At 32.8% G+C, this 21,877-nt stretch overlaps 2 protein-coding genes across 2 annotated transcripts in view; one reads left to right on the forward strand and one right to left on the reverse strand.

Moving 5' to 3' along the window:
- Positions 1-298: 298 nt before the first annotated feature.
- Positions 299-11,836, forward strand: LOC139496455 (uncharacterized). Its single transcript, XM_071285075.1, has 7 exons — positions 299-508; positions 1,439-1,478; positions 2,666-2,946; positions 5,231-5,258; positions 7,983-8,285; positions 9,161-9,439; positions 9,854-11,836. Exons 1-7 carry the CDS (start codon positions 473-475, stop codon positions 10,186-10,188), a joined length of 1,302 nt encoding a protein of 433 aa, XP_071141176.1. The 5' UTR covers positions 299-472; the 3' UTR covers positions 10,189-11,836.
- A 5,684-nt stretch (positions 11,837-17,520) lies between these two features.
- LOC139496456 (uncharacterized) overlaps positions 17,521-21,877 on the reverse strand; it is a 42,865-nt gene continuing 38,508 nt past the window's right edge. Inside the window, exons 10-11 of the mRNA XM_071285076.1 lie at positions 19,072-19,256; positions 17,521-17,594 (exon numbers count right to left, since the gene is read on the reverse strand). Coding sequence (XP_071141177.1) covers positions 19,089-19,256 — 168 coding nt within the window. The 3' untranslated portion in view covers positions 17,521-17,594; positions 19,072-19,088. The remainder of the gene's footprint in view (positions 17,595-19,071; positions 19,257-21,877) is intronic.

The following is a 21,877-nucleotide window of genomic DNA, read 5'->3' on the forward strand; positions in this document are numbered from 1 at the left end:
ACAGATAGAGCTTGACAGAAGCATCCATCTGGCTTATATGTTTAAGGAGGAAGTTGTACCACCTGCTATTTTGTACAGATTCATTGCCACCTTCATTTCAATGTGGAAGTTACGGGTCAGTGAGAGTTCCAGTCGTCTGATGATCTTTACAGACAGTGCTGATGTAACAATCGACAAATACCACGATATGAGATTTGACATCCGGGGAAACAGATTTATAGTTTCTCTCACACACAAAGACAACACAATCTCCATTGTACCAACAATTGCATCTACAGCACAGGAATGCCTCACACATGCTGTCGCAAACATTTCTAATTTCTATTTTTCAGTTTCAGAGGATTCTGCTTGTACTAGAGATTTGCCGTTTAATATTCAGATTGGTATTGTTTGTGGAACAGAACTTTGCTTTTTTGACCATACATTGTCATCAAAGGAGGAATGGACATGCCAAGATCACAATAAAAAGCACATGACTAATTTAGTGTCAAAATGGTTTGCAGACAAGGTATATATTTTGTGTATAAATCTCAAAACTGTCGCTGTTTAGTTGATCAATTAGCTAACGTTACCTTACCTAATATTATCAATACACTAATTTAGTATAACCTTTCTCAAACTTATTTTTTTTTTAATGCCCATATAAGAAAGTATCCCATAGAAATATAGCTTTCAAACATCAGTGTTCACAATACTTTTCATTCAAATACAGCTTTTAAATATCAATACTTTAAAAACCATAAACTAGAGATCAGACATACTATAAGGAACGGGTTATCCAACTTGTTTTAGGGGATTTGCATACTGCTAAAACAAATACCCCTAGAAAACCAAATGTAGAACAGTTCAAAAGGAAAAACGAACGGACAGAATTATACTACAATTTAAAGAAATCAATATCCAATAGGAAAAATTACAATCAATTAATGAAGGCTTCCTGGGTTAGAGTAGCATGAGTAGGCTCATCTAAAAATGTAAATAGTGTAATCATATTTGTGACAGCAAAACTCAAATTGCCGATGTAAGAGTATTCGTTATTGATTAATTCTAGTTCCTAATGTCGTAACTAACATCCCCTCCCCTTTTCATGAATATAACTTAACGAATTTGACTATTTACCGGGTTTGTAATAACATGAGCAATACGACAGGTGCTAAACTGAGCACCTGAGATCACCCCCATTTTTGGTGGGGTTCGTGTTGCTTAGTCTTTAGTTTTCTATGTTGTCATGTGTACTATTGTTCGCCTCTTTGTCTTTTTTTAATTTTAAGCCATGGCGTTGTCAATTTATTTTCGATCTATGAATTTGACTGTCCCTCTGGTATCTGTCGCCCCTCTTTTATGAATAAACAATGTTCACCAAGACTATGAAACAGATCAATGAACCTCCATGAGATTACATATGAAATAAATGTTGCTATTTATACCTATCTTACAGTTTCCTACAGAAGGTGACAGATGCCCTGAAGATTGTTCAGGTGAGAATATTTTAGTTATTACTGATATTTTTTTTTTACTTCAGACGAGTGAAGTCTTTCAAAGCTTAATTAATGATTAAGGATTAAAGTAACAGGAAAACCATTTTGGTTAAATTTCTTCCATTTTACTTGCAATTAATAAAATAATCCATTTCAGTTCATTCAATCATTCACCAACACCAACCTGACATTGCAAAAAAGCATGCCTCTTTCGGAAAATAGCTATATCATGTATCTTAAGAACTATAGCATATTGAGATAAACTTATAATGGCAAGAAAGTGCAGCTGGACACTATCGTCGAAATAATAACTTCACTTCTAATAACTTTTGGTTCTCAGTGCTCTTCAATTTTGTACTCTTTTTGGCTATCAGCCTTTTTTTATTTGGGTGTTGCTAATTGGTCTTGTGGGGACGAAACACACGTCTGGCGGATAAAATTGTTAACCTGGTACCTTTTGTCACCTATTATTCGTGTGTTTTTCTGTCCTTTATGTTCTCCTATTGTTTTTTTATTGTAGTCCTGTCGTGTAATTTTGTCATTTTAATGTTTTATTTAACATTGTCATAAAGGCAGGAGTTTTAGCATGCCACAACACCAGGTTCAATCCACCATTTGTTTTCTTAAAATGTCCTGTACCGAGTCCGGACAACGGTCATTTTTATATTATAGTTTGTTTCTGTGTGTGTTACATTTTAATGTTGTGTTTCTGTTGTGTCGTAGTTCTCTTATATTTGATGCGTTTCCCTCAGTTTTAATTTGTAACCCGGATTTGGTTTTTTTCTCAATTGATTGATGAATTTCGAACAGCGGTACACTACTGCTGCATGTATTTACGCCAGTTACTGCTAAACTACAAAGAAGTCAAGATATGGTTTCCAATGTCGACTGACTTGAAATAACAACAGTTTAATGGTCAGAATAAAACTTGATAAACTGTGATACTGTGCCGTATTCTTAAAAACTCAGTTGTGTTTGTGTTTCTTAACAGTTTAAATGTTCCAATTAACGTAACTTTTTTGTTTAAGTTAACCACAATTTGATGAACCAGAATATATAAGTAAAGTGTCATTTTGAGAATAGAGTGTCACTTGAAGAATAAAAATAATGCTATTTGCTTGGGTATCTAGAGTTACTACATGACAAGCTCTAGTAATTTAAATGACTTAAATTACATTATTGTATAGGCTTAGACAATGTATGGTTAGAGCGCTGGCCTGAAGACAAACATCTTGGACGTCTAGCATCTAAAATGACGGGTTCAGATACACGGAAAATATATATGCGTTTGAAGGAAAAAGAACCAGCTTTGTCGTGGGATATTATCAACGAATCAAACCAAAGAGGAGGATTTGATATGAAGATGTATGCTTTATATGATTGGAAGAAGAGTACCCAATATCCCTCATTTAAAGAGCTTGAACGTAGTCTAAAGAAGGAAGATATAGATATTCACAAACTGTGCCAGGTACAATAAATTTTAGGGTACATGCTTTATTTCAATAGATTGATCTTAACTATGATTGTTGTAGAATTCTTTCTTAGTTTCACACATGATTTAAAATAGTTCCTATACACTGATTGACAACTATGTTGTCACTATGATCCATAGCAATAGAAAGTAATTTTGCAGTAAATTAATCACATTTTAAGAAGTCACTAATATTTCATATCGAATATTTTAGACATTTGTGATATAAAGTGGTGACTAATATCTTGCTTGCTTTTCATGTTTGCAGACCTGCCTTATTGGTCATCTTATAATCGAAAGAGTATAATTTAAAGATCTGTTTTCCCTTCCGGAGCACCTGAGATGATCCATAGTTTTTGGTGGGGTCGTGTTGCTAATTCTTAAGTTTTCTATGATGTGTATTGTGTTCTATTACTTGTCTAATTGTTTTCTTTTTTTTTTTTAGCCATGACGTTGTTAGTGTATTTCCGATCTATGGTTTGACTGCCCCTTCTGGTATCTTTCGCCCCTCTTTTAAGTACTGTATGATTAAACTTTGTCAAAGATCGTTACATCAGAACGTTTTTCCTTAAACAATGAATGAATGATCCATATGATCTTTCGAGTATTTATCATTATATTTATATGTTCTATTCAGTACAAGTTCATCAACAATTTCAATTTGATCTAATCCATAGAATGACTCTTTAAGGAGTATTAGAGTAAAACCCTTAGTTATGTATTTTAACTTATTAAGTGTTTTTGTCTATCACATGTACCATATCGGACACTTTTTCACTGTAAATTATCAGCAATACGTGATCTACACAAATATCATTAAAATATCATCATTGTTTGATATAGAATATAATCAATAATCAATAATCATATTTGAAGGATTAATGGTAAAAGAATTGACAAATGTAAAGGTTCGATGTTATTTTATTTTATCAGAGGATATTTTTTATAAACCAGGTTCAATCCACTATTTTCTACATAAGCAAATACCTATACCAAGTCAGGAATATGATAGTTATCCACTCGCTTGTTGTGTTTCAGCTTTTGATTTTGCCATTTGATAAGGGATTTCCTTTTTTAATTTTCCTCGGAGTTCAGTATTTTTGTCATTTATTTTTTGTTAGTTATTTGTGAAATACTTCTACGAAAATATTTCTTTGGTAGCATTTATTTCATTTATACGTTTCATCATTTGAGCAATGCATATGTATGGAGTATACATCTCTCCTGTTATGATTTCTTTCAACAGTAATCTTGCTAAAAAACTATTGATCCAAGATGAAAAAGTTTAAAAGTTACCCCTTCTTTTGTTTAAAACAAGCAATCACGAGTAGAATGTCCTGTACCATGTCAGGAGTTATTGTTATATTAAAGTTCGTTCCTGTGTTTGTTACATTTTAACGTTGTGTGTCTTTTGTGTTGTTTGTTTCCTCTTATATTTGAGTGTGAATTCTCATTATTATAAGACGTGTCACGGAACTTTTCTATCCCAAATTTATGTATTTAGTTTTGATGTTATCTTTGTTATTCTTATCTGACCCAGATTTGGTTTTTTTTTCTATCGATTTATCAGTTTTAACATCGGTAAACTACTGTTGCCTTTATGTAGAAACACTATTTCAAATCATGCAAGTTTATCTTTTTTGTATATTCGAACTCTTTTATCATTGATTCAAGAGTAGACAAATTTGAATTGGATATAAATCTTAAAATCAAACTGCACATAATTGAAAACAATGATATTGTTAATAAAATTGAGAATGGAAATGGGGAATGTGTCAAAGAGACAACAACCCAACGATAGAGCAGACGACAGCCGAAGGCCACTGATGGGTTTTAATAGTATACAAGAGTTATCAAACATTCCAACCTCTTAGGTAAATAAGGGATGTAGACAAAATCTTCCAACGGAGGGAATAGAAAAAAATAATGTTATATTCCTAGCTTGGTACAGACATTGTCCGAGGAAAATGGTGTAAAACCTGGTTTCATACCTAACTAGACCTCCGAGATTTATGATAGCGAGAGTGAAGTTCTCAATTGAAAATATTGCTTTAAAATATATTAAATAAAAATGTTTCAATAATCTAAATCAAGTAAACAACATCAAACTGTTTGTGTGATAACAGCCTTAATTATTTATCTCGCTTAAAATGGCGTATTGCTAGTTCGTATTACCAAAATATGAAAAATAGAATCAATGATGTATTACTTTGACAAAATGTCTGCATCAATTGTTTTGAAATACTAAGTTGAAACGGCTGTTGCACATTTGTCATTTCAGATTACAAGAGAAGTTCAAAAGGAATTTGGTAAGTGGTAATGATATACCAGCTCAGAAATGAAAGGGACACATCAGAATAAAAAGCACGTTCCATTAGAATATCGTATTGTGTTTTTGCGCCCGTCTAATAGATTATGTCAGTGACTCGTTAATTAAAGATCTGTTTTTATAGTTACATCCCTTAGGACGGACATACGTTTTTTTTTATTGACATTGAAGAGGTAGAAGGAATTCAAAATCTGTGTGTAATGTATTTAATCTTTTCATATTTGATCTATAAAACAAGCTAAAAACTTTTAATATCAATGATGGATAAAAGTTGATAAAAAGCTTTAAACTTAAAACAACGTTGCTACCGTTTTAAAATCAAAACCAACGTTGACCCGAACAACGTCGATTGAACTAGACCTGTTCTAAATTACATGTTGATCGGTTTAGCTCTAGATAACATATTCAAATTGCTTCTTTTATCTTTCACTTTAATACAGTTCCTAAAAATCCTCCGAAACAGTTTTACTTCCGAAAATCAAAATATCCTAACTGCCATATTTTTGGTACAGAACATTTAATAAAAACAATGGTAAATGAACCTGGTTTTATGGCTAGCCAAATCTCCCGCGTATAAGGCAATGTTAAAAACATATCGCTAAAATGACGATATAGTACATGACAGAAATACAGTTAAAAAAACAAAAGAACACTCAGCACAGAGAAACGTGTAAACAAATAATTTAAAAGTACATTAGTAACATGTAAACCAAAGAATAACAACGAGCATCTTCCTTTTACAATAGCACAGGACTCCAAAAACAGTGACTTATTGTTGTGACTTATATATAAGTAAACATAACTAATTTCACAAAACTTTATGACGGTATTGAAAAGATATTTTAGGCTGTGTCGACGTCAAACTCATTCATTGTTATTTGAACTAACACGTGGTAAAAATGTTGTTAGTTAGTATAGACACAAACGCATCGTCTAGATCAACCAATTCGTGACATGTACATAGATCTAACGCCATGCTTATTTTTAAAACAATGTATGGTTTAATCCGTTTGAAAATGTAGACATGGACAATTGTAAGTTTAAAACACTAATGAACAAAGGCCATCTGTTAACATTATATTGAAATAAACATATGCTGGTATCTTGAAATTGGTAGCAACCTGATGAATTACTGTTGCATTGGTATATATCATTATCGTTATAATTTAATGACTCAGAGATTTAGAATATACATATAAAGGCATTCCAAATTATTATTTGAAATGCAATGTTCAACCATTTTAATTAATGAGGGACGAATAATACCAAAGGGACATCCGCACTTTAAAGTAAAATATAAACTGACATCGCCATGTTTAAACAGAAAAGGACACACACTAGTACACCAACACCAACCAAGTTCCAGGTGACAGCCGATATGTCGCTCAAGCAAATAGTAAAATCACAAAAATACTGAACTCAGAGGAAAATCCAATCGGAAAGTCCATAATCACATGGCAAAATCAAATGACAAAACACATCAAAACCAAATGGACAAGAACTGTTATATTCCTGAATTGGTACAGGCATTTTCAAATGTAGAAAAGTGGTGGCAAACATGACTTGTGGTGAATGTATAATCGACAAAAAGAGAAAATTAAATGTATAAACTAAAGTAGAACACCAATGGGATAAACAATAATATTTAACACTTATAAAAATTTCATATTACTATATAAAAAAAAGTAAAATCACAAAACTCCGAGGAAAACTCAATACAGGAACTGCCTAACCAAATGGAAAAATCAGAAGCGCAAAACACACAAAACGAATGGATAACAGCTGTCATATTCCTGCTTTGATTCAGGCATATCCTTTGCAGAATGTAAATAAATGTTCACCTTTCCTTCCTGCCACTTGGCTATGTGCTTATTATGTATTTCTGCTAAAAAAAACAAAGAGCCACGCCATTATGTATTAAAGAAACATAAAAGGGCATATATGCAAAGCATTAGCAAATATAAGACCAGAATACCAAAAGTATAATGGAACTATAACACAATAGCGGAATATTTTAGTACAAAGCCACGTCATATGTATCTAAGAAACATAAAAAGCCACACATACAAAGTACATATAACACAATGACGGGATGTATAAGTACAGAGCCATATCAAATGGATATCACCAAACAACACCAAACAGCAAAAGTTATATTAGTAAAGACAAATAAAAGAACACTTTATTAAGATGATAAACAACGTCAGTACGCAGAATCTATACTTCAAGACCATCGTGTATTATTTGTGAAGTTGATATGCAATATTTATCAACAAGGTATTGGTACCTTACGATGAGCGTCTTCAGAAAAAGGAATAGACGTTATTTGACATACCCCTGTTTCATCAACTTTCTGCTCAGACACTGGTGACGTTCTACAAAGACTGAGTAGTAGAATACCGAATAATTTGAGAATGTATATCCCATATGCAGGTGAAGTTGGTATATTGCTACCAAAGTGGGGGAAATTGATGATTTCAAAATTAAAATCGTCTCATTTGTCATATATTCAGGTACTGAGATGACTGTGTATGTCAAATTCGACGCATAAGTCTAAAACTGAGGCGGAGGAGGCCGTGTCTGTCATATATGTGCTAAAGAAAGCTGTGTCTGTTAATATATTATCAAAGGCATTTTACATATAAACTGGTATTGTGTTTACCAATAGCTAATTTACTTATAAAACTTGTTAAATGTATTTTAGACCAACCAAAAGAAAGATTGATACGCAGACCATCAATTTCCAATATACAGAAACTACCTGATCATATTGGTTATCAAACATTCCAGCTAGGAATAGAACTTGGACTTTCTGTTGTTCAGATGCAACAAATAGCAACGAACCATGTAAGAAATCTTCGTAGCCAAACAGAGGAGGTCCTTAACACATGGAGGAGACTTCCAGAAGCTACATATGAAGTTTTGGGGAAGGCTCTTCATCGCCTTGATTTATCTAGTGTTTTAGCATACTTAACATATGACGTAGGACAAGAGGAACAAGTTGAAGGTATGTACAAACATAATAAATATTCAATCTGACAAATAATACAGTTCCTCGTACTAACTGTATGTACGTTTTAAAAAACTGCCAGCTGAAATTACATAGCATTCTTTTTTTTATAATCTCCTCTACTTTCTTCTGGTCAATCCATGTATCTGTAACGGGTTGAATTGGTGCAAATTTTCATCAACAGTTAAAAGCCTTTCTGACAGGTTTAACTGACCTGAATTTCAGTTTCATGACTTAAAGATCAATCGTTTTTATCATACAAAGGCCAGTTTAATACTTCCAGTAACATATCAACTGTATCTTGTATGTTAGATCGTATAAAAAAAACAATAGAAAGCAAATTGCCATTTCAAAAACCAATTCTAAGAAATTAAAGAAATCCAACTCATAGATACAACTAAAAATGCATAACACAAGTACTACACTGAAAACTACTATTGAGCAACAAAGCAAGAATGACGGTGTAACTATGCCAAAGTCGTGGGACCGTTGATGACCGAAGATATTATAGGATGATGGGATACTGGAAAAATAAACCGGTGTATCTTTTCGAGACAACGTCTTAGTGTCTTTCGACGGACTGTAATTGTTCATTGATCGCTATGACAAACGAGACAATTTCACTTTAAGCAAAATAGTCAAACGAGCTTGAATGTTTTTACAATGATATAACTGTAGTTTTGTTCAAGAAATTTTAAAACATGAGCAATTAATAAAAAACACATAAGTATCATTGACTGTTGGGGTCATTCTATTATGATAACAAAACCAAAACCAAATCAAATTATTAAATTGATAATTGAAACTTATATCATAGAATAATTACTATTCAGAATTTAGCATAGTTTTTATTCATATTTACATGAATACAGATAGAATCATACACGACATAGTCATCAGCCAGATTTTAGATTATATGATGACACACTTGGTGATATCATCAGATGACAGACGCAGCATTGAACAACATGTTAGACAAGACGATCAGAATAAAGCTTTGCTTCATGAAGTGAAAAAAAGGGGAGAGCCCACTTATTCGGTGTTTATTGATGCACTCCGAACAAGTGGATATACAGATCTAGCGAATGAATTGAAATGTTATGCACAGGAAGAGGAATCAAGCATATCATTAGAAAAAGCTGAAAATAAAGGTAGGACCTCTTTTGTTTTTTTATAAAACATAAAAATAATACCTTTTGTGTTACGTTTCTGGTAGAACAAATGCGTGGACTCGCACACCACAGTGTTTAGCTATCAATTTCATACGATTTTAACGATATCTTTAGTTTATGGCGCAATACATATCGGTTCTCATCAATTGACCTTTGATGTATAATTATAATGTCTAGTATGAGATATTATATTGGGAAACGAGTCAGATAGAAAATTATAATCATTCCATCAGTATCTGCAATCTCATAACAATGTTTTTGCTACCATTTCATCTGTTTATTGTTGGTCGTATTTTCATGCATTTTTGTGTAATTTTCCAAAAATTCTCTTCAGAATTTTGGTTACGTTTTCAAAGATTATATAATGCGATACTAAAAGCAAAATATTTATAGGGTTGTCAGAGTGGACAGTTCCGGTGTATAAAGTTCGTCTACAAAAGAACTATTCAAAGATCATTGACAACATACAGCATGAGACAATAGTCGATCATCTGATATCACGTGATGTGTTGACTATTGCTGAAAGCCAAATGATAAATGCTAGTCCCGCACAGATACAAAAAAACAGGCAATTAATCGACATACTTTTGCACAGAAGTGAAAATGGATTTTTTGAATTCCTCAACGCTCTACGAGAAGACTCTGTATATTCAGAACTGGCAGATAAAATAGAAAACACAACTGTTTCAAGCAGAGATATATCAACCTATCAGAGTTGTTCCAAATGAACTACAAGCGAGTTGTTTATATGTATATATTTTCGTGATAAATATGCTGGCTTATCTAATTAATTAATGTTATTATAAAACAAATTTCAAATCTCCTACAGATATCGTCTGTTTACTATATATCATTTGATTATTAAAATGTTTGTCATATTCCTAGAATCAACATGTGTATCATGAACACAAACATAGCAGAAACCTTATGTATATTGGCCGTGGCATCCTTTCAGCGACTACTTAAAATATCATAGGTTATTGTCACAAGAATTTCTCCCTTGTTGTATGTTTCAGGAAAACTATCTTTTGTTATACGAATTCGTTCAAGGTCTACAAGTCCGTCAGATGTTTTTAATCTCACATCGACTATTGATGAAGGCTAAATTTTCATATTATATATAATGAACATGAGGTCAACTATATTAGTTGAACAGCTTGATTGTTTTGATCATCTGAGCTTGGCATGATTAGAATGGTTACTCAGTCTGCACAAGTTTCCTTGATTTGATGTATTTTTTAGAAACTAGAAACAAATATAATTTAATTTTTTGTATTGTTGCATAAGTTATAGCGACCAACGTAGATACAAGTATCTTGTCTTAGGGAGGGAAAGAGCGTATTTTGTAAAAAATCACTGTGTTTCAAACAATTTTTCTAAACTAATATTATCAAGATGCTTGATTTTGACTGATATTTTTTGTCACGTTTGAATAACTTATTTACAACAACCAAATCGCGGTCCCATGGGACCCTCTGACTTCCCTTTGACTATATAGATGATGTTCTCTTACTAAATAATTCTTCATTTGGTGACACATCTATCTCATCGAACTTGAGATATAGGATACAACACATAACGTTAAGTTTTTCTTTTATGTTTACTTTCATCAACATTGACTATGAGGGCAGGTTAACAACTAAACATAAGGACAAAAGAGATGCTTTCTGCTTCACAAATTCGATGTAGCAACATGCTAAGGGCGTCTGCATACGGAGTATATATCTCTCATTTAATGCAATATTCCACTTCTTGTATTTCCTGATAGAGGGTTGCTGCTCACAAGGAAGCTATTAAATCGAGAGTTCAAAGTAGTGAAGTTCAAATCATTCCTTTGTAAATTTCACGGATGGCCTCACGAGTTAGTTCAACGTTATAGTTGTCTCTTTCACTGATGACGGCATAAATGTTCCTAATATCGTAAATAAAATCCCGTCATTTCATTTTTTCCCTTTCGTGGAATACCGAACTAGACTTATGATTGGGTTTGTACTAACATGATTAACACGGCGGATGCGAAATACGGAGTAGTATCGTCCCACATTTAAAACGCCTGTCATATAATATCTAATCAATTGTATATATGTGTTTTCGTTTTGTTGTATAACACGATGACATTTTGTATAATTATTCTAATTTGAATAAGAGACTCTAGCTTATTATTTGTTTTATGCCTGTCATTTAATATTGTTTTAATTTTAAATAAGGGTTTTCGTTTTGTTGTGTACTAGTATAGGGACATATAGTTCATATATTCAACATTGTATTAGAAGCTCTTGTTCATATATTCGTCAAACATTTTTGTTAGTGCATATACCAGTATTTAATCAATAATTATTGTAAATAAGTGTTTTGCTTTTGTAAATATGTTGTTTATTGTTTGGAGGCTCTATTTTATATGTTTGTCATTAGAAACATATTCGACATTGTTTAAAAATAAACTCTTGTTTATTTTCTGATCAAATGCTTGCCATTAGATATGTAATCAATTGTAAATAAGTGTTTTTGTTTTGATGTGTACTAGATACATTTAGGATAACTATATGACATTTTATTCTAATCAAATATTGTCATTGTAAAGTTGAAAATCTTTTAAACTCGGTATTTGGCTAATAATTGAATATTTTTTGGCAGTAAACATATAATTATCGTCCGATTTAAGTATCACTACAAATAACTTTGGTAAACCTTCACGAATTTTCAACAAACATTAAGAAAAACGCTATCCTTATTAGAATATATAATCTGGAGATAGTTTGAAAATCCATTGGTTAAATTATTCGATGTGCAATGTCTTATTGATTAATGGCCTAAGTTTCATGTTTTTAGTAATAAAAAAAACAGCTTTAACATATCTTCATGGAAGTAAATTCACAAAAAAATGAACTCCGAGGAAAATTCTAATAGTAATGTCCCTAATCAAATGACAAAATCAAACGCTCAAACACCCCAAACGAATGGATAAAAACTGTCATATTTCTGATATGGACCAGGCATTTTCTTTCGTAGATAATGGTGGATTGAACCTGGTTTTATACCTCACTTGTCATTGTAAATAAGTCTCACATCTTTGAATTATGAGCTTATTGTTTATATTATCAGGCGTTTTGTATAAACTATACATTCTATAAAAATGACCTCAAATTTAGTATATGAATTAATTCAATAAAGTTTATAAATTTCAAATGGTGTTTTGTTTTAACATGATTTTCAATCTTTCAATTTCTTGGTACAAATTCCGGCAGCGCCTTAATATGTAGCAAACCTCTCCTAGTTGAAACGATATTCTAAAGCTTGTTTTTCCTATCATGATTTCCTTGATCATGTTGATAGAGGGTTGCTGCTCAAGGAAGCTATTAAACCAAGAGTTCCAAGTCCACGGTGGGTAAGGTTGTCCTGCGTGATAACGTTCTGTGCTGGTGATTCGGTCCTGACCGGTGCTGTAGATCATCGAAAATATGTAAACAAAGACGAAAATTATGATTTCTGACGTTTTTTCTCATAAAGAATGGACGGAAACAGTTGGGAAATTTAAATTTTTTTCTTATGGGTTCATATGCAAACCATCAATCTCTGAGTACCCGTCCCTCCCCCGCCAACCTCTTTTGGGGGGAGGGGTCTAAAAATGTGTCAATATTTTATTTTAAAGAGACAGTCGAGTACGCAATTTACTTTCAAGGCGTGTTTGAATTGCTTGTTTTGTCCTGAAAATGCATAAATGAAAAAACATGTTTAATATATTTGGCTTTAGAATCGATTTGTTTTAAGTATATATAGAGGCTTCATGTTAATATAATAATACTAAGAACTCACAGTCACGTATCAAAAAATTTAATAAATGGTTGAAGTAGAATACCTTAGTAACGAGTCATTACTGCAGAGACGGTGTGCTTGAGACAAAAAAAAAACTTAAAAGGGTCGTAATATTACAAATATCTAAATAAAAGTGTATTTCTTAGAATTTCAAAACTATTCCAATTCCAAGCTAAAATTTTTTTACTGTGACCTCCTTCTTCTTAACGCCCCTTCTCTTTTAAAAAAAAACGAAATTCTGTTGTCATCATTTTAGTAAGCACTAAATTGCACACAAAGAAATCTGATTTTAGCTGCTGAAGACACATGATTCGTACACGCAGAAACAAGGCTGATTTTCATTTGGCTGGATAAAAAGAAAAGTATCTACAATATCGTACAAATTTGTCAGAGAAACAATATTCAGGATGCTCAGGACACTGAATGTATTATCTATACTCATCTATAAAGAAGTGTTCAGACTCACTTGATTGTTTGTGCCTGATTCTTTTAAAACATTTTGGCGCCCGGCCCAAGTCAGGAGCCACTTGCCTTTGTAAGTTTTGCAAGTTTGTTGTTTTAATTTTTTTTTATTTTAGGTCATTTATATGTTTTGAAGTTGAGTGCTATGTCTATTTTCATTGAACTATAGATTACATTTTAGTTTTAGAACCGTCTGTAGCCCTCCCATTGGTGGCCGTCAGCTGTTATCTGCTCATTGGTCAGGTTGTTGTCTCTGACACATTCCCCGTTTCCACTATCAATTTTATTAGAAAAAAAGGTCATTTATTCTATATTTATGTTTTCCTGCTTTATGCAAAAACCTTGTACATTTTGATTTTAAGGGTTATTGTTGAAGGTCGTACGATGACGTATGGTTGTTAACAGTATTCGCTTCTTGTCGTTAACATAAATCTTCTTGCCGCTTCTTGACGCTTCTTGACGCTTCTTGACGCTGATTGTCGCTAAAATTCTTCTTGTCGCTAATGAGTGAGACCGACACCGTATTTTGGTGATCATGCAAAAATGACCGTACTCCCGAAAGTCGATAACATATTTTCTTATCTTAAAAGGAGAAAAGAAAGGTTCAATTAATAGGTCAGTAAAGAAGATAACAGTTAATTTAAAATATTGATAACCGATAACAGCATTTTAAATCATCTTAAATCAGAAAACAGAAAAAAGTAAAATAAAAAATTAGGGGTATTTTTTCCCCATAATAACAGTAAACGGATTGAAAACAATGTCAATTTTAAGAAAACAGATAACAGCTTATTAGTCAATTACAGTTAAGCATCAATGATCTTGAATATTTGCCACTTTTAACTAAAGTATAAAGGCACAGAACCAGGACCCACCAGCACAGTATCAGGACCATTTTTCTAATCACCAGCACATCGTCAGGAAAATTTCTTTTGCGAACTTGCACAACTTTTGCAATATAAAATTGGTGTTATATTCTTTGCATGGTACTTATGACGTATCAGAGAAAAATTAAGCAACAAAACAGTCGTTTTATTGCCGTTCTGATACAATGTTAACAAACACACCAGCACAGAATAAGGACCCACCAGCACCGGTTAGAACCGAATCACCAACACAGAACGTTCTCTCGCAGGACAACCTTACCCACCGTGAAGGCTCTTCGTATATTGTACGGACGCAATCTAGAGTAGATTGACCGTTATGAAATATCAGTTTCACCAACGACAACGGAATTGACCAATTGACGAAACTACAGTCCCGTCCCCTTTGTGAGTATACTAAGACTTATCACTGGGTTTGTACTAACATAAGCAACACGATCGGTCCCGCTTGTGGAATAGGATCTGCCAACCCTTGTGAAGCACATGCGATAACCCCCGTATTTTGTTGGGGTTTGTCATGTATGTGTTGCCCAGCCTTTACATATGAAGTTTTTTTTGTATTGTTTTTTTGCTTGTATTTTTCTTTTTTACCCATGGCGTTGTCAATTTATTTAAGTTGAAGTTGAAATATTTTGTTATCTGTAGTCTATCTTTTAGCAGAAATGAATTCAAGGTATTAGAAGGACCAATAACATCGTTGCGAGGTAAAATAAAGTAAATAACTTGAGTTGGTAAATGTTGGAAAAGAGGAAGATGTTTTAGATTTTGCGAAATTCTTGTTTTATTGTTGGCTATTACTCTGTTATCGAAATGTAGCCGTCGTTCGTTGTCAATCATAGTTTTTTTTTTCATTGTTGAGTATTAATTAGGTCGTTTCCCTCTCTTTATTATTTTACAATGTGTCAGATGGGAATAGTATGTATATCACTACACGATGTTGGTTTTGTTTATTTCTGAGGACTGTTCTTTGATCTGTGATTACCACTTTTAACATATATTGATGTTTATCTACATGCAGTGCATGTTCTTGATTTATGTCTGATTTTCATTAAATTGTCATAAGCAAACTGGTATGTTTAGAAGACTGTTTATATGTAAATAAATGCAATTTCAGTGACGTATGATAGCATGAATAAAATCAGTTACAGAAACAATAAAAGACGCAGTTGAAGAGGATAAAAATAACAACTTCTGAAATGTTATCCCATATATAGCGAGACTAAACCTGTTGTGTTTGCTTTTGTTGTGAAATAAATGAATTGTCTTGTTTAAGGTATAGAACCACTAATTCAGGCCCGGTCGGAAAGAACATACAAGAAAGTAGTACATATTTGAAACAAAATAGTTCCTACGCCTAGCTGTACCTTTGTCAATAGTGGGAATATTTGGGTAGTTTTTGTATCAAATGAAAGCTTGGGGACATGAATTACTGTATAACCCTTGTTGTAAGTTTTACTTGAATAATAAAGAAGTATAGGAAATTCTAATAGGAGGGCACATTTGGCCTGTTGTTCAGATCAGAAGTTCGTGTTTTTGTACTATCAACTTTCCGGGAACCAGAACGCTCTAATATGCAATTAAAGGTATGGTGATTCTTTCAGTACAAGTCAGGATAAGGTACAGTTTTGACATGAAATAACTGCCACTTTATTTACTCTTAAGACAAAGTAGCAATAAATGCTTGAAATTGCAGAATTTAACATAGAAAGCAATGGGGCTATGAATTAGTGGTTTTATACCTTAATCCACGGACCAAATATCTATAGATGACAATGGAAATTTCTCAGCGCGTAATTTTAACTGCTACTACCTCATGTGTTAGGGTGTTAGTGAGGACAATAATATATTTGTCATGGGGGTAGGACAAGTGTCTCTTAACAGTTCGAAGATAGATTTAAATCAAAGCAACAGTTTTATACCGCTGTTCAACAGTCATAAATCGATTGAGAGAAGAAATCAATTACGGGTTAAAAACTAAAACCGAGGGAAACACAACAACTATACGAGAAAACATCGGAACAGCAGCAACACTAAAGTGTAACAAAAAACAAACGCCAACATACATAGAAACGATTTATTTGAGAGCAACTGCCTTATTGTATAACTTACACTTGATATTCTGTTTGCAAACTGATAGCATTCAAAGGTATCAACAGCTTAGAAGTTAGTAATATTACAACTTGGTCGTTGCAAGATCCTCTTTTTTTTTGCTGTTGGTCGGGTTGTAGTCTCTATTCCCTATTCCCTATTTCTATTTTCAATTGTATAATATTTCCAAACGTGACTTTATTGTGCTTCAAGGTACAGATAGTAATGTTTATCATGTTTATATCAGCTTTCAAATTATGTAAATATATTGGCCTAGAGCATTTATGAAGAGATGGTCGACATGAGCACGAACTGCGTCTTTGGTATGCATAACTGACATTGTAGACTCTGATTGCAGACTGATTACATTCGAAGTTATCACCAACCTACTACCTTGTTATACTATTGTTCTGGAAAGAACATTTAGATAAACGTATTCTTTAGTTTTCTATGTTGTGTCATGTGTACTATTGTTTGTCTGTTTGTCTTTTTCATTTTTAGCCATGGCGTCAGTTTATTTTCAATTTATGAGTTTGACTGTCCCTCTGGTATCTTTTGTCCCTATTTTAGATAATGTCCATAACTTTTTTTTATTAATTAGTTCGTTTAACAAATACTTAAGTTAGCTGTGAAAAACCTTTATGACGTACGTTTTGCGTGGCATGAAAACTTTATGACGTACGTTTTACGTGGCTTGAAACCTTAATGACGTACGTTTTACGTGGCGTGAAACCTCTATGACGTACGTTTTACGTGGCGTGAAACCTTTATGACGTACGTTTTACGTGAGGTATCCTGACGAAAACAAACACGTTTCATATTTGTTCTTGATTTTATTAATTTAATGTGAATACATATTAACACCTGATAATTGGTTTTGTTTCCCTCTGAAAAAGAAAAGAAGAAGTATGATATGTCAACAACAAAAAAACAACAAAAAATGTATTTATATTGAATCATTTTGTAATCTGTACGATGTTTTACGTCTAAAGTTGGATTCAAAACAAACCGGACATAGCTATATAATATAGTTAATTGCTACCTTAGTCTGCTATAAATAAGTATTGAAATGTGCATTGTTATTAAATGTAATATCAGTATTTAGTTCAAATATAATCTTAAATCAATCCTAATTCTATCTTATTCATTCAAATGTGACGTCATTTTTCATTGTTTGATGATCTGTTTTACAAATTCAAATGTGACGTCATTTTTTACAATTTCAAATATGAAGTCACTTAGCGTTGAGGTTTTTACATATTCGGATGAGTTTATTTTTTGTGTAGCAGTTTGTCGGGTTATGTAATGTATTTCAGTTGTTTCCTGTAATTAGTTAATACTTCAGTTTTATCATGTATATCTTTTGTATAGTTATTTTATAAAATTTACTGTTTGCAAAAATATAAATTATTCTAAATAATAGGGATGTTCTTGTACCTAACAGAAAACCCTGGCCGTTTTTGGCACAACTTTTTTGAACTTTTGGTCCTCGATGCTGTTCAACTTTGTACTTGTTTCGGCTTTCAAACTTTTGTATCTGGGCGTCACTAGTAAGTCTTGTGTGTACAAAATGCACTTCTGGCGTATTAAAATTTTAAATTTGTTGCCTTTTGTTAGCTGTTATTCATGTGTTTCTTTGTCAATTGTGTTCTCGTATTTTTTTGTATTGTAGTCCTGTAATGTTGTGTTGTCATTTTAATGTTATATTTCACATGGCCATAAAAGAGGGAGGTTTGGCATGCCACAAAACCAGGTTCAACCCACCATTGTTTTCCTTTAAAAATGTCCTGTACCAAGTCAGGAAGATGGCCATTGTTATATTATAGTTCGTTTCTGTGTGTGTTACATTTTAACGTTGTGTTTCCGTTGTGTCGTTTGTTTTCTCTTATTTTTGAGTGTGAATTCACATTACTATCGTTATATGCTACCATAATGTACATGTTATCGTCCTGAAAATGCTGGTAATATATTCTGCTGTACATTTCTCAGCTATCAATAAACCTTACAAGGGAGTTGAATAAGCCAAATACCTTTCGACTTTAAATTCAGTACTCATTACTAGAAGATGCCCGCGGAATCGTGGTACAATTCGGCAAGTGTTGAAACAAAGACGTGAATTTTTTTGCGGGCAGTATGTCGACTTAGTAGGAGTGAAAGAGTATAATACACGGATCGATAAAGGTCTCAGGTTATTTTCTCAAACAGTGGCGTTTTCTGTGGAAAAAAGATTGTTGTAAATACAAGTTTAGGGGTTACAAAATAAATTTGAAAATGGAATGGACAGACAAAACACAACATTTATAAGTTAAATCACAAATATTTCCAGTAAAGGCGGATGTTTGTTAAAAATGGGGTTCAACTTACGATGTAAGATTACTGCATTATCCACTTGGTACAGGCGGTTTTATTAGAGCAGTTGCGTTAACTATACCATTTTGATTTCTAGCAGAACATGTCCAGTAGCCATAATGTTGAGCTGTTATAGTCATATCAAGAATTTGGCTTTCACTCATCAGCTGAACAGGTGGTGTTGTCACAACTTTATTTGACTAAAAATAGAATTAGTGGTATCCCTATACAAATATTTACATAGCTGTGAATGGTATCCTATACAAATATTTACATAGTTGTGTTTAGTAAAAAAAAAATTACAGTTCGTTTAACAAAAAGTATTTTTCGTGTCGTTAAATTTGAAATAAACTTATTAATGTTAACAAATGTGAGCTGACGTCTGCATTTTAATCTGGATTCATCTGTAATAATAAAGAATTTATGAGTAAGAAATATTGTTAATTAAATCATCCAAATTATGGGAGAATGCATGGGATAAAAATTGAGAATGGAAATGGGGAATTTGTCAAAGAGATAACAACCCGACCATAGAACAGACAACAGCAGAAGGTCACCAATAGGTCTTCAATGTAGCGATAAATTCCCGATCCGCAGCCGTCCTTAAACTCACCCCCAAACAAACACATACTTCAGTGATAAAGAAACTAAAATTAAAAATAATACAAGACTAACAAAGGCCAGAGGCTCCTGACTTGAGACAGGCGCAACATGCGGCGGGGTTAAACATACCTCTAGCAAATGTAGAAAAGTAAACACACAACAATACGCACATTAACATTCAGTTCAAGGGAAATCCGAGTCTGATGTGAGGAGATGTATCAAACAAAAATAAACAAAAAGACAATAATACATAAATAACAACAGACTACTGGCAGTTAACTTACATGTCAGCTCCAGACTTCAGTTAAAAGAGGGACGAAAGATACCAGAGGGACAGTCAAACATTTTAAACTGATTGAAAGATAATGTCTTCATCATATGAATATCACACACAATACCTCCCGTTAGGGTTTTAGTATCATACCATCATAACAAATATGAGAAGAACTTAACCCGGGTCAAACAACTGTGTTTTTTTTTTTTAATTTGATCACTTTCGATGCAAAGACCTTATCAGTGAATCAATATTAAAGCCAAAATATGGAATCTTTAATGACCTGACAACAGTATCGTAACTATATCCTTCTTAATAAGCCAATTTAAAGGTTTTATTAGCCTCTGAGGTGAATACTGACATTATTGTGTTTTATAAAGTATATTGCCATAAAAGATTGGATGTGAAATACTAGAACGTATAAGAAGTCTGCATGTTGAGTTAAATTTACGAATGATGTCCTAGTATCGATCATTAAATTTAGTAAATGTTTTGACTAATTTGTGATATCGAAAACCCTGGTGTAATATTTTTTCAGTAATATATAAATTTCTCTCGTTAATATCTAAAACGTTGTTACATACACGAGCGAATCGTACAAGTTCAGATTTATAAACACCATAAGATGATGACAAGGGAACGTCACCATCTAAAAATGGATACTTAATGATAGGAAATGAAAAATTATCTCGTTAATCATAAATTTTAGTATTAAGCTTTCCGTTAATGATATAAAATATCAAGATCGAGCAAAGTGCAGTGGTCATTGTTAGTATTAGCTTTATTTAAAGGATAGATTTCTATACATACTGAAGACGTTATTATTGAGAGCCTATATATCATCCAAATATCTAAAAGTATTATTCATTTTTTGTATCAGATGTTGTTTCGATGGGTTTTTTTCTGTTTTTTTGTCATAAATTGTAATTCATAGCAATAAAAAAAAACAGGTCCGTAATCAGTGGTGCACAGTTAGTCCCCACTGGAATTCCGATAACCTGACGATATACAGAATCTCCAAAGCGAACAAAAATGTTATCTAGTAAAAATTCAAGGGCAGATATAATATCAAAGCATGTCCAATTGACATACTAGTTCTTTTGTTAATGGTAGTAAAAAATGACCTTAAAGAGTTTGAACATATATATTCACAATCTGACTTTTTAAATGCCCATTTAATTAGGTGTGTGATTTTTTTCTCATGAGAATGTGAGGCAATGTGGTTTATAGGGTAAAAAATCACCAATATCAGCAAGCAATGTGTCAAGTTCTTCCAACAAGTTTTTGACATTCCAAAAGTAATTAATTGCACTATTTTCCTTATTTGAACAATTTATTATTAAGTTTTTGATTGTACTAAGTGTACTGGTAAGAAGAATAGACAATTTAGTAGTGAAACAATGGCTTGAAGACGAAATAAATCTATATTTGAGTCTGGATGGGTCTTTTCGGACTTGAAATCACGTGCAGAATAAAGACCAAATAATAAAAAGAAAAGAGAAATTTAAGGCAAAGGAAAATATTTAATAGAGAAAGCTTAAGACTCGGGGTGATCTCGGGTGTTCCTAAAGGAAGGCAGATTCTGCTCCACATATGGCACCCGTTGTGTTGTTCGTGTTATTAAAAACCCAGAAAAAAGTCTAATTCTGTAGGTCACATTATCATAAGTGTGTGGAAGTCGGTTTTGATATACCTTACTTCTCATAACTTTATCATTAGTGTGCCAAAAGTCACATATACCCAAACTTATATTCTGGTAGTTCCATGTTATATTGAAAGGTAACCCATCTATATGACCTGTAAGACACTGACGTTCTAAACTTACATCCTGGTGGGTCCATGTTATATTGAAAGGTAACCAATCTGTATGACCTATAAGACACTGAAGTTCTAAACTTACATCCTGGTGGGTCAATGTTATATTGAAAGGTAGCCCATCTATAT

This window comes from Mytilus edulis, chromosome 11, assembly GCF_963676685.1.
Source record: "Mytilus edulis chromosome 11, xbMytEdul2.2, whole genome shotgun sequence".
Taxonomy (NCBI): Eukaryota; Metazoa; Mollusca; class Bivalvia; order Mytilida; family Mytilidae; genus Mytilus; species Mytilus edulis.